The 11,637-nt window shown below is 44.3% G+C and overlaps 1 protein-coding gene across 4 annotated transcripts in view; it reads right to left on the bottom strand.

Moving 5' to 3' along the window:
- Positions 1-4,416: 4,416 nt before the first annotated feature.
- Positions 4,417-11,637, bottom strand: part of FAM171A1 (family with sequence similarity 171 member A1) — a 75,987-nt gene continuing 68,766 nt past the window's right edge. For 2 of the 4 annotated variants that reach the window (XM_068121016.2, XM_068121015.2), the window contains exons 6-9: positions 10,107-10,223; positions 9,863-9,986; positions 7,090-8,886; positions 4,417-5,356 (exon numbers count right to left, since the gene is read on the bottom strand). In XM_068121016.2, coding sequence (XP_067977117.2) covers positions 5,275-5,356; positions 7,090-8,886; positions 9,863-9,986; positions 10,107-10,223 — 2,120 coding nt within the window. In that variant the 3' untranslated portion in view covers positions 4,417-5,274. The remainder of the gene's footprint in view (positions 5,357-7,089; positions 8,887-9,862; positions 9,987-10,106; positions 10,224-11,637) is intronic. The other 2 variants (XM_078780507.1, XM_068121017.2) reach the window with 1 other exon arrangement.

The raw sequence follows: 11,637 nt of genomic DNA, 5'->3' as shown, positions 1-11,637 counted from the left end.
CGCCACAGTCTAAGGTCTTTTGCACTCTGAAGTTGGTTCTCCTCAAGGATTTGCCTCTATTTGGCTCCATTCATTGTTCCCTCTATTCTTACAAGTCTCGCAGTCAATGCCGCTGAAAGGCATCCCCATAGAATGATGCTGCCACCATCATGCCTCACGATAGGGGTGGTGTTATATGGGTGATGAGCTGTGCTTTGTTTCCCGCCAGACATAGTGTTTTGCATTTAGGCCAAATAATTCAATTTTCATCTCGCCAGACCACAGAATTTTTTTGCCTTATGCTCTCAGTCTTTCAAGTGCCTTTTTGCAAACTCCAGGGGTGCTGTCATGTGCCTTTCTCAGAAGTGACTTACATCTGGCCACTCTCCCATAAAGCCTAGATTTGTGAAGTGCTGCAGAGACTGTTGTCCCCTCTGGCAGGTTCTCCCATCGCAGCCCAGGAACTCTGTAGTTCTGTCAGTCGTCATTGAGTTATTGGTCACCTCCCTGACTAAGGTCCTTCTTATCCGGTTGCTCAGTTTGGTCGGACAGCCAGCTCTAGGAAGAGTCTGGGTAGTTTGATATTCTTTCAATTTCCTAATGATGGAGCTCATTGTGCTCTTGGTAACTTTCAACACTAGAAATTGTTTTATACCCTTCCCCAGATGTATGCATCCTCACAATTCTATCTCGGAATTCTACGGACAGTTCCTTGGACTTCATGGTAGAATTTCTGCTCTGACATGCACTGTCTACGATGCGTGGGACCTTATATAGAAAGGTGTTTCTTTTAAATCATGGTCAATCAATTGAATTTGCTGCAGGTGGACTCAAATCAAGTTGTAGAGATATCTCAAGGATGATCAAAGGAAATTGGATGCACCTGAGCTCAATTTGGAGTGTCATACAAATAAAAAGGGTTCGAATACTCGAGACATTTCAGCTTTTCATTTTTTAATTATCGTGTGAAAAAAAATCCACTTTTACATTGTGGTGTATTATGTGTCGATCAGTGACAAAAAACTCAATTAAATCCATTTCAAATTCAAGCTGTAACAACAAAATGTGAAAAAGGCAAGGGGTGTGAATACTTTTTGAAGGCACTAAAAAAAAAAACGGTATGCAAGATCAACCCCTAAATAACCAAACTGATTGAGAAAGCAAAGGAAGACTGGAATACCACATTGATATTACAGCACTCGGAAGGAAGTATAAAAATACCAGGGGTGAAGATATGTCGTGGGATATTCCAGGGTGATAGCCTTTACTGTCTCGTTTTGTCAGCCCCACTGAGTAAGGTCCCGGATATACCCTAACATCCAATAAAAGAACGTCCAAAGGAACAGGAAAGGTGACACATCTGTTGTGGATGATTGATTTAAAACTTCGCACTAAACGATGAAAAATTGAAAGAATAACTAAAACTAGTTAAATGTTTCTCCGCCGACATTTAAATTTATTTTAGTCTCGATAAATGTGCTAAGTGCACATTTGTACAGGGTAAACCAACAAAAACAGACAAGACAAAGATCGACCAAAATACAACAATACAGCAGTTAGAAAACGAAGCATCATACAAATACCTCGGAGTAGAAGAAGTCCATCAAATATGTGACAAACAAATGTGCAAAACAATTACCAAAGATTTTTGCATAGAACGAGGTCGATTCTGAAAACATACCTACCCCCAAGAAACAAAATCCAATCTATAAACCAGCTCGCAGTAACAGTATTCCAATGCAGCTGCAGAATAATAAACTGGCCACAAACGGAAATCAACAAAATATATTTATATTATAAAAGGAGCCTTGTCTCTTTGTGTTTGTCACGTTATAACTTCAGAATGGATTGACGGATTTCAATAAATCCAACTACGGTGGACTCAGGGAACTCCTGGGAAGGTTTGTAATGCAATTTTTTTTTTAAATGGGTACATGGGCACACGTGTCAAAACTGGAAACGCCAACTTTGTGGTGCTGCTCTGCCTGCACGGAGGGCAGGATCTCACAGGAATCCTTTTTTGTTCTTGCTCCATAGAATAGCCATCACAGCTATGCCGAATAAACATAAAGCCCCCATTTTTAGCATTTGCACAAAGGCAGAGACTAGGAGACCTCGGAGTTTGTTTCTTGGCAATCCACCCCAGACAGTTTGATCAAAAGAAAGAAGAGAGAGGAAGGGTGAGAATTTATTTTTATTCTATGATGAATATCCTATTACCAATCTCATCGTTCCCTGAGTGTAGAGCTAGGCCGGTATCTATATACCACCGAATTTTATTTTTTCCCATTAACAAAATCTTTTTCTTTTTGCAATTACACAAAGATTGATATTCCCATCAGTTAAGTGAAAGGTCTTATATTCCAGTAAATATCAAAACAAGGAAACTCCTTAAGTTCTCACAATCCATAAAATGTAAAACAAGAACCAACTAAGAATGTACACTACATGGCCAAAAGTATGCGGACACCCCCTTTTGATTAGTGGATTTGGCCGTTTCAGCCACTCCCATTGCTGACAGGTATATATAATCAAGCACACAGCCATGCAATCTATATAGACAAACATTGGCAGTAGAATGGGCCGTACCGAAGAGCTCAGTGACTTTCAATGTGGCACCGTCATAGGATGCCACCTTTCCAACAAGTCAGCTTGTCAAATTTCTGCCCTGCTAGAGCTGCCCTGGTCAACTGCAAGGGCTGTTATTGTGAAGTGGAAACGTTTAGGAGCAACAACAGCTCAGCCGCGAGTGGTAGGCCACACAAGCTAACAGAACGGGACCGCCGAATGCTGAAGCATGTAAAAATCGTCTGTCCTCGGTTGCAACACTCACTACCGAGTTCCAAACTGCCTCTGGAAGCAACGTCAGCACAAAAACTGTTCATCGGGAGTTTCATGAAATGGGTTTCCATGGCCGAGCAGCCGCACACAAGCCTAAGATCACCATGCCCAATGCCAACGGCTGGAGTGGTGTAAAGCTCGCCGCCATTGGACTCTGGAGCAGTGGAAATGCGTTCTCTGGAGTGATGATTCACGCTTCACCGTATGGCAGTCTGACGGACGAATCTGGGTTTGACGGATGCCAGGAGAACGCTACCTGCCCAAATGCATAGTGCCGAATGTAAAGTTTGGTGGAGGATGAATAGTTGTCTGGGGCTGTTTTCATGGTTCAGGCTCGGCCCCTTAGTTCCAGGGAAGGGAAATATTAATGCTACAGCCTACAATGACATTCTAGATGATTGTGTGCTTCCAATTTTGTGTCAACAGTTTGGGGAAGGCCCTTTCCTGTTTCAGCATGACAATGCCCCCGTTCACAAAGTGAAGTCCATACAGAAATGGTTTGTCGGGATCGATGTGGAAGAACTTGACTGGCCTGCACAGAGCCCTGACCTTAACCCCAACAAACACCTTTGGGATGAATTGGAACGCCGACTGCGAGCCAGGCCCAACATCAGTGCCCGACCTCACGAATGCTCTTGTGGCTTAATGAAAGCAAATCTCTGCAGCAATGTTCCAACATCTTGTTGAAAACCTTCCCAAAAGAGTGGAGGCTCTAATAGCAGCAAAGGGGGGGGGACCAACTCCATATTAATGCCCATTATTTTGGAATGAGATGTTCGACGAGCACATATGGGTGTGATGTTCGGGTGTCCACATACTTTTGACCATGTAGTGTTCCTGCCACAACGAGGAGGCACCACCATGATGGCGCTCAACCAAGTGCACAGAGTGACAACTGTAGGGTTGGCTGAGTACTTGAAAGTTTGACAGACTATTGAATCCAATTTGTATGCAAACACGAAGCCGACAAACCAGAGAAGGTATCGCTAACCCACCTAGCAAACATTTCCAGAGACAGGTGTGAATGGAAGATGTCACACATGAAACCGAAACAAGTACAGCCCCAACTATCGCAAAAAAGTCAAAATAAATATATAAAACGAAATGTCAACAGATATACACCGCCAACTTGGAAAACTATAAACTAGTAGGGCGGCATTAAAAAAAAGAAGAATTGGACAGACTTGGCATGGACAAGGAATGTTCATTGGAATGATAAAGAAGAACCTTACAGAGACATTCAAAACCATCCCTGGGAATATTAAAACAAACAAACTGCTGTTGGAAGCTGTCTGGGGCTTGGTAACGATCTTAAAAAGAGCCTTCGGAACAACTTTGAGAACAAGAAAACTTCTCAGCTTGGTCGATGAATCGTGATCCCTTACCAAAATGGAGGTGGGTACTTTGAGACCTGGGAGAACTCCCGGTCGATCTTCTGAACCCCGCATATGGAGATAACAACCAGCGACACACACGCCTTATTTAATATAGTAGAACATCTCATTTAGCTCTTTTACGAGCCGAGATATCTACTGCATGACAAAAGGAAGTCGGCATACGTAAATCATTATCCATATGCATGCAATATTTGATAGATTTCTCAGTTTGAAACTTTTTATTCACAGAGACTGAAAATTGCACGAAACAGGAAATGAAATTATCGCAAAATTCCACATTGCATCACAGATCATGTCAAAAGCACACGTTAATTTACCACTAGCCGCAGGTTGTACATCATCAAATAACTTAACCAGTACATGGTGATTTGATAGCACAGCAACATTGATCCTGTTCCTTTTACTGGATGTGCAATCTTGACATCCTGTTGTAAATAACCACCTACCCCATCCCTCCTCGTTCAACACCCCAAACCCTTCCGAGTCTTGAAACCACCTTCTGACTGTTCCATGGCTGAAGTGATGACCTTTAATGTCACTCCTCATGCGGTAGATGCCAGACTGCCTCCTTATTTGATCTGAATTTTGCTATTTCCTCTTGAAAACAAAATTTCCTGCTATTGCGTGCGCTTGGTGGGTAGTCTGTTATGCTTCAGTCTTTACGATCATAATCGGATGTTAACCGGTTTGCACGTCTTGTGGAGGCCAGAGCATCTAAGATTGCTTCTGCACATGGTTTCTTTGAACAAAAATGCTTCTCTTCTGCAAGATATAGGCTCTGGTTTATTTTGTTGTTGTTGTTGTTGTTGTTGTTGTTGTTGAGAAGAATTTGCTTCGCAGATGTGTGCTTTCGTTGCTAATGACCGTCGCTATATTCGAAATGTACGGTTGTAATACATTTGGGAACGGTCGCACCATTTCTAAGGACTGCGATGGAAAGATAAGTCTTGCCTACTCTTACATAAAATGTCAACTCCATAAGGATTTTGTGACTAGAGCTGGGAGATTTAAAGGAAAGGAAAGGAAAGTGCTGTTTTCCTGGCGATGAAAGTGACGATTAAATGTGAGTAAAAAGATCAGCGACTTGAGGAGTCCCTTGGTTTCTTGTGGCTGTAGCAGTGGCCGGCGTTTCACGATGCCTGCCCAATGGAATAGAAGAAAAGGAAAAAGCTTGAGTCAATGGAGTGCACTCGAGATAGAGAGGAAAATGACTGCAGATCAAGTCTGTAAGTATCATTGGTTTACCTTACACTTGGTGTCAAATGCATGCAAAATGTGTACCAAAGTGGTATGTAAGGACTGTATAAAATGGAGGGTGGGGGGAGTGGGAGTGTATTTATTTAGTTATTTCCTATTAAATATGGCGGTTGCTACATTTTAATGTCCCTTTTTTTTTCCCCCTGCCCTACAGATAGTAAGCGTCTGTTTTGCGAATGGTTGTAAAGAGCGGTTTGCGTTTGGTCCAGATCAATCACCAAACATTCGAACAATTTCTGATGACAATCTCACTTACACTTTGACTCGACGTTTTCTGTGTTATTCCTGCCACCATTGCAATTTTGTCGCGCTGCTTGCAAGCCGTTGCAACGAGATTGCAAAACGGCAGTTTATGAGTATTTAAAGCTGAAGTTCAATTTTACCACACGTTTTCCATGTGAACGGAACGGTGCTTACACCTTTGGTAGCTCGAGACTCGGAATCGAAAAGTGTTTTTTTCCCCCTTTCGAAAAGAAACCCCTTTTTGTACCATTTTTATTCTCTTCAACGGGTTCGGAATAGAGCGTAAAAATTGCACAAAACGTTCCACCTCTGACAGACTGACACGCGCATGCGCACGCGCACGCGCAAACGTCGGTTCAAACCACTCGCACAACAGGCTGCAATCTGAGATGAGCAAATGTGTCTGGTGGGAATACAATTACATGGCATTCAAAATAAAGCGGGTCATGACGAGCCTATTGCTGAACGATATGGTTTAATGTCCAGAACGAGCTTCGAGTTATTTGGTTAACGGGACAGTCGTGCCCAACCTCTCAAACATGCATTCTACAACTCTCAACCTAGTGTGGGCAAAAGGCACTTAAAACCACTAGGAAGATTTGCTTTATCTCTTACACTCGACCCATCGTTTTACTTTCACGTGACTTCATGCTCAGCTATGTTTCACACTACCAAAGCACGTTTGGTTTTATTTAATTATTTATTTATCTTTTACTTCCCGTTCACTACAACTACGGCAAATGTCGTGCTCTGCAATGAGTGAAACACACACGCATACTCTGTCGGACTTTGCAATAAGCTACAGTTGCTCATAAGCCATAAACTATTTCATAGAAAGTTGTAAAGATGCCGACAGACACTAACACGTTGGCTTCACACCATTGGTCTCTAAAATAAATATCTCGCTATTCAATTTGAATCACAACATTAATATCATTTATATAAATTGTCTTTGTCACTTGTACCAAGTACTAATTTGGCATGGCTTACTGCAAACGCTTTGCAGAAAAGGCAGTAATACTTATGGCCATTTTTTTTTGTTTTTCCTGCTCATTGCAATAAAAGTCGTCAACTTCCAACGAAGCAATATGGCGGAGGGAGAGGCAGCGACTGTGGCAAAGCTCATCGATCAAAAGTCCTCACCCCCACCTCCCCCACCCCCTTCAAAATAGGCCAGCTGGCTATTTGCACTTGCTCAGCAGTGCTCTTCAGAGATTGCTGTCTTAACCAGAACATGAAATGGACTAACCTGCACAAAACAAAACTGTGATTAAAGCACAGTTTAGCGAGCGAGATTAAAGGTTGACCAGAGAAATGTCACAAAGAACCGAAAAACCGATCTGGCTTCAAAGACCTCTCCGCATCGGCTCACTTGAGGTTGAATACCATGAGGGGGCGCTCCTCCCGTTTCTGCCAGGGACTCTTCTTCGACTCTCCTTGGTCGTCTCCGTCGTCGGGTGATTGCAAAGATTCACGTGCAGAGCCCCCATGCCGTATCTCGTGGTTGAAGTCAGTGGGACGTGTTGCAAACTCACCCTGCGTTCTCGTCAAATATTCAGTGGCTCCCGCTTTTTCCGGCTGTTCTTGTTTCGAATATTGTTTGCTCTTGGTACGTGACATTTCTCGTCCGTAGTCTCCCAGACTGGTCTCTGTTGGAGTTGTTGCCTCGTGTTCATCATTTCTGGAATTGTAGCTGTCACGAAAGGGCACACGACGCTCTCTTGGAGCTTCTGGTGGACTTTGCAGGTGAGACAGGTATTCGGTGGTCATACCCATTTCCTCCTCTTCGTCTTCAGCATCTCCTGGGCTGAGATTCGGGACACCATCTCTGCTATTGACGCTACCTCCTAAGAGTGGCTTTAGTGATCCATCTTCTGCTCCTGCCACCGCCGTTTCACTTTCACTGCGATTTCGGAGCAGTCGAGTGTACACCGGACCTACACCCGACTGATGGCGGCGTCTTTCTTCCAGTAAGGGGCGTCGCTGTAGTCTGCCCGCTTCAATGCCACTACCACCTCCACTTCTTCCGCTGACGTCCACACCTGAATCGAGGCTGGCATCCTGGCTTCCAGGCCGCTCGGAACGTTGCAAATCAATGTACGAGTGCCGCACCTGCGCACGTCCATCCAGAGAAATGAACCAAGCTCTTGGGTGTCGTGTGGACTGAATATCTCCAGGTTCAAGCATTGACTTATCTGAAAGGCCGTGAATCTCAGCATTAAGTTTAGTCATGGCCGCTTCGCTAAGCGTCACAGGGATAGAGATTGACTCAGAAAGGCCACCACTTTCATCGCTCTCTGTCTCCTGTGTTGCCAGATCATGTCCCTGTGGATAGTAGGCCTGAGACTGCTGTTGCTGCAGCGATGGAGCTGTGGATGAGGGTCCTCCCTGTGAGCCATTCCTGTCTGTCTCTGCTGAACTTGCACGGTACTGGGGTGGTAGACCAGGCAACTGCATGTAGTGTGCAGGGATGAAGAGGGTCGGTTGCAGCATCTTTTGGAAGCGAACATCATTCATCTGGTCCACCGAGCTGTAGCATAGCAGCTGACCCTTCAGGTGACCAGGAAGGGTGACCGGTCGGGCCAGAGCATCGACTGAGCGCGATATGTCAGCTGCTCGCCTCTCAGCTGCTGCTCCATCGTTTACCTCTGTCCGTGCCAGCACCTGGGGTCTTAGACCTTGGCCCTCTTTCATATGATTACCAAACTCATCCGATGTCTGTGTGGCAGCCACTGCTGAAGAGGCACTATGCCGATGATCGTCACAGGGCCCGTGCCGATAAATGTTGTCTGGTCGCTCAGGTGTACGTGAGAGCAGTACGTCTGATGGTGCCGATGTTAATTGCAAGGTCTCAGCTGAGCGGTGACAGCTTTCTCGCATGCTTCTTTGCTTCCCGGTGAGGGAATCGCCAAAGTCACGGGAAGCACCATCACGACCGCTACCCGCAGCCTTGTGCCGATTTAGGGTGTCACGTGAGCCCATGTACGATGCCTTGATGATGGGTGTGTGCTGTTCAGCTTCAGTGCATGTTGAAAGAGATTCCATACGCACAGCATTGATGAGGTTCAAGTGTGACATGGATGTAGACTGGTCACGTTTTCCTGCATCCATAGTTCCTAGCACACCTCTTTTTATCCGTCGACGCTGATTCCGTCCCTTGCGGCATGTCCTGGTGGGGAAAGAATTTTAAGTACCATAAGAAAATTATTCGCTCGCAACAGTTTTGTTGTGATTGTAACTGGAGTACATTTCGGTGTGTGACAGTACTGTCATTGTCCATCGTTACCTTTCAGCCAAACCTCCATTTTTAACACTGACATAATACAGCCCTTATGAGGGACATAATACAGCTCTTTATCAAAGCAAAACTATGAAGTAAGATCTTAGCAGTTTTCTATTATAAAGAGTCATCTCAGTGTGTTGCTCCCAATCAGGCTGTTCTAAAGGGAGTAATGGATTAATTTAACTTTTTAAAATCCAAAATACATCCTGTAGTATTTGTAACATTGGCACGATGTTTTGGCCAAATCTTCCAAATATTTTGGGCTTGTGCTTTCATCAGGAATTTTGGCTTTAGATGACCAATAAATCACGAGGATAAATACTCTGTTGTGTATTCTGCGTGTATAAATACTCGTGACTGCTGCTTAATGCTGTCGTGTCATGACATGTGGCCCCAACCATACTCGTGTCCGCTACCAAAGGTAGACGGAGGTTATGTTTTTACCGTTTGTCTGTTTGTTTGTCTGTGAGCAGGATATCTCAAAGTTATGGACGTATTCGGGCGAAACTTGGTGGACAGGTGGGGTGCCTGATAATAACGAGTTAATTTGATTTTGGTGAAGATGCGGATCCGGATATGAGAATTTTAAAAGTGATTTTTCACCATTATGAGATAGGGCAAAAAATGTTACATGGCATGATGTTTCAAAAAGTTGTGGACGAGTTATGACAAAATTAAGGAGAACATTTGGGTGGGTGACAAGAACAAGCCGATTAGATTTTGGTTCAGGTCTGGATGCAGATCCGGCCTATCAGTGGGATACAAAACATGAACTGTTCAGTCTGGCGGAGGTAGGCTCTCTACCGAGTGCCGTTCTAGTTGTGCATCATGTGCTGCGCTGCACACCATATGCCTCACTCACCTGCAGTAGCACAGCAAGAGGCATGAAAAGGCCAGCAGTAGGAGCACAAGTCCTGCGAGTATGGCCAACAAGAGGATGCTGTGGTAATCGGTGAGCTGTGCCATGATCTGCTCCAAGAATCCCACTGCATGCAACATTGAGGCCATTAGGAGACCTTCCGAGTTACGCACCTCAACACTGTAAACATACAATACGTACTGAGCACACAGTCAAGGTTCATGCATAACACTTGAAATTGTCTTACCTGGTGACCCAGGTGATAGGCTGGCGGCCCAGTAGCCAAGGCTCAAGGCCTCAAATTCCCATACAAGCTGTGCACCTTGCTGTCTCACCAGGCCATGTCCAGCTCGTTTCCAAATGCCTATAAACAGCATGGGTTAACCATTCCTGATGTGATAAACCACTGAGCTGGCTACCACATCTCTGTCTTAAAATATCTCATTGTGACAAAAAAGCACATCCGTGCAAAGGAATTCATAAAGTCAGACAAGTTCCCCAACAATAACAAATGATAACAAGGATTTTCCAACATGCTTAAGACCATTGGGATTATGCATTACCATATGAGACGTATATTTCTATTCTTTTGCACTAGATTACTGTTTTTCATTCCTATTCTTGCATTTCAAAATATCTGGGAATGAATTGCATGAGTACTTCCTTTCTGCTAGTTATAGTTTAGAGGTTTATAACGGCTGCAGCCCTTTTATCTACTTCAACCTTTGTCAAGAGGTTAAATTTGCTAATTAATCCCAATCGAGAAACCAGGCCTGGCTGACGCGGATCCTCAGGTCCAGGCGACACCGATCACACCCTCAAAAGCACATGCAGGGCCGACTCTGGGCCTTCAGTCGTAGCATAGGTCAATTTGAGCCTGTGGCCACGTCAAACGCGTCATGAGGCGTTATGTCACTACTGACATTTATCATACTAGTACACCCGCTCGCGACGGGAGCGGGAGGAAGGGTCATTCCTCTTTGGGGTATGTAGATTACAGTCAATCTCTGGTCGGGTCTCAAGGACATTGGGGGTGTGTTCATTAACCAAGTTTCTTGTGGAGAGATCGCCAAGTGGTTTATGCATTCGAGCAAGCACTCCATTCAAAACCGTTAAGGAACGGCTGGCTTGGCAAAGGAGCACAACCCGAGCTTGTCCCTTTCAGTTTCGTATCAAACAGCAGGAGCGAGTTTCAGAAGTTCGCTATGAAAAATGCCACGGTAGCAGCAGAAAGGGCCATGTTATTAACCCAACATTTGTGGGTTATATCGAGTACAGTAGATCTTCGCTCAGTTCTGTAAGTAAACCTAACTTCATGGATGTCGGGATTCCTCCAAATTTCTTCAGTTAGTGTAATAAAGACCATTAGCGACTGTTTAAAAAGCTAAGCATACGTGTTTGTGGTTTATAATATTTTACTTCCTGTAGAAGCCTTTGCTCCCATGGAAACGCCATTATAACTATAAGCTAATTATACACGTTATCACTGCAGGAAAAATGCCTTGGGGAAGTAGGACATTATTAGTATTAATATTGTTTTGCAATAACATGAACAACATGCGATTATCATTAATTTTGTTATTAAAAGCGTCTTTGGAAAAACGCCACGATAAATCTTCTTCTTTGGACAAACGCCACGATAAAGCTAATTTAACATTGATATACACCTCAACACGCAACGCCATTGACGGCAATGGCGGGGAAAAGCCACTCGGGGGAGAAAACCTCCTTGGGGAGGGGGGCAAATGAATGCGCTACAACCTTCATTATGCAACCCT

The sequence above is a fragment of the Myxine glutinosa genome, chromosome 6 (genome assembly GCF_964187855.1).
Source record: "Myxine glutinosa chromosome 6, kmMyxGlut1.1, whole genome shotgun sequence".
In the NCBI taxonomy this organism is placed as follows: Eukaryota; Metazoa; Chordata; class Myxini; order Myxiniformes; family Myxinidae; genus Myxine; species Myxine glutinosa.
Note: the sequence above shows the minus strand (reverse complement) of the source record. Positions and strands in the feature narration are given on the sequence as shown.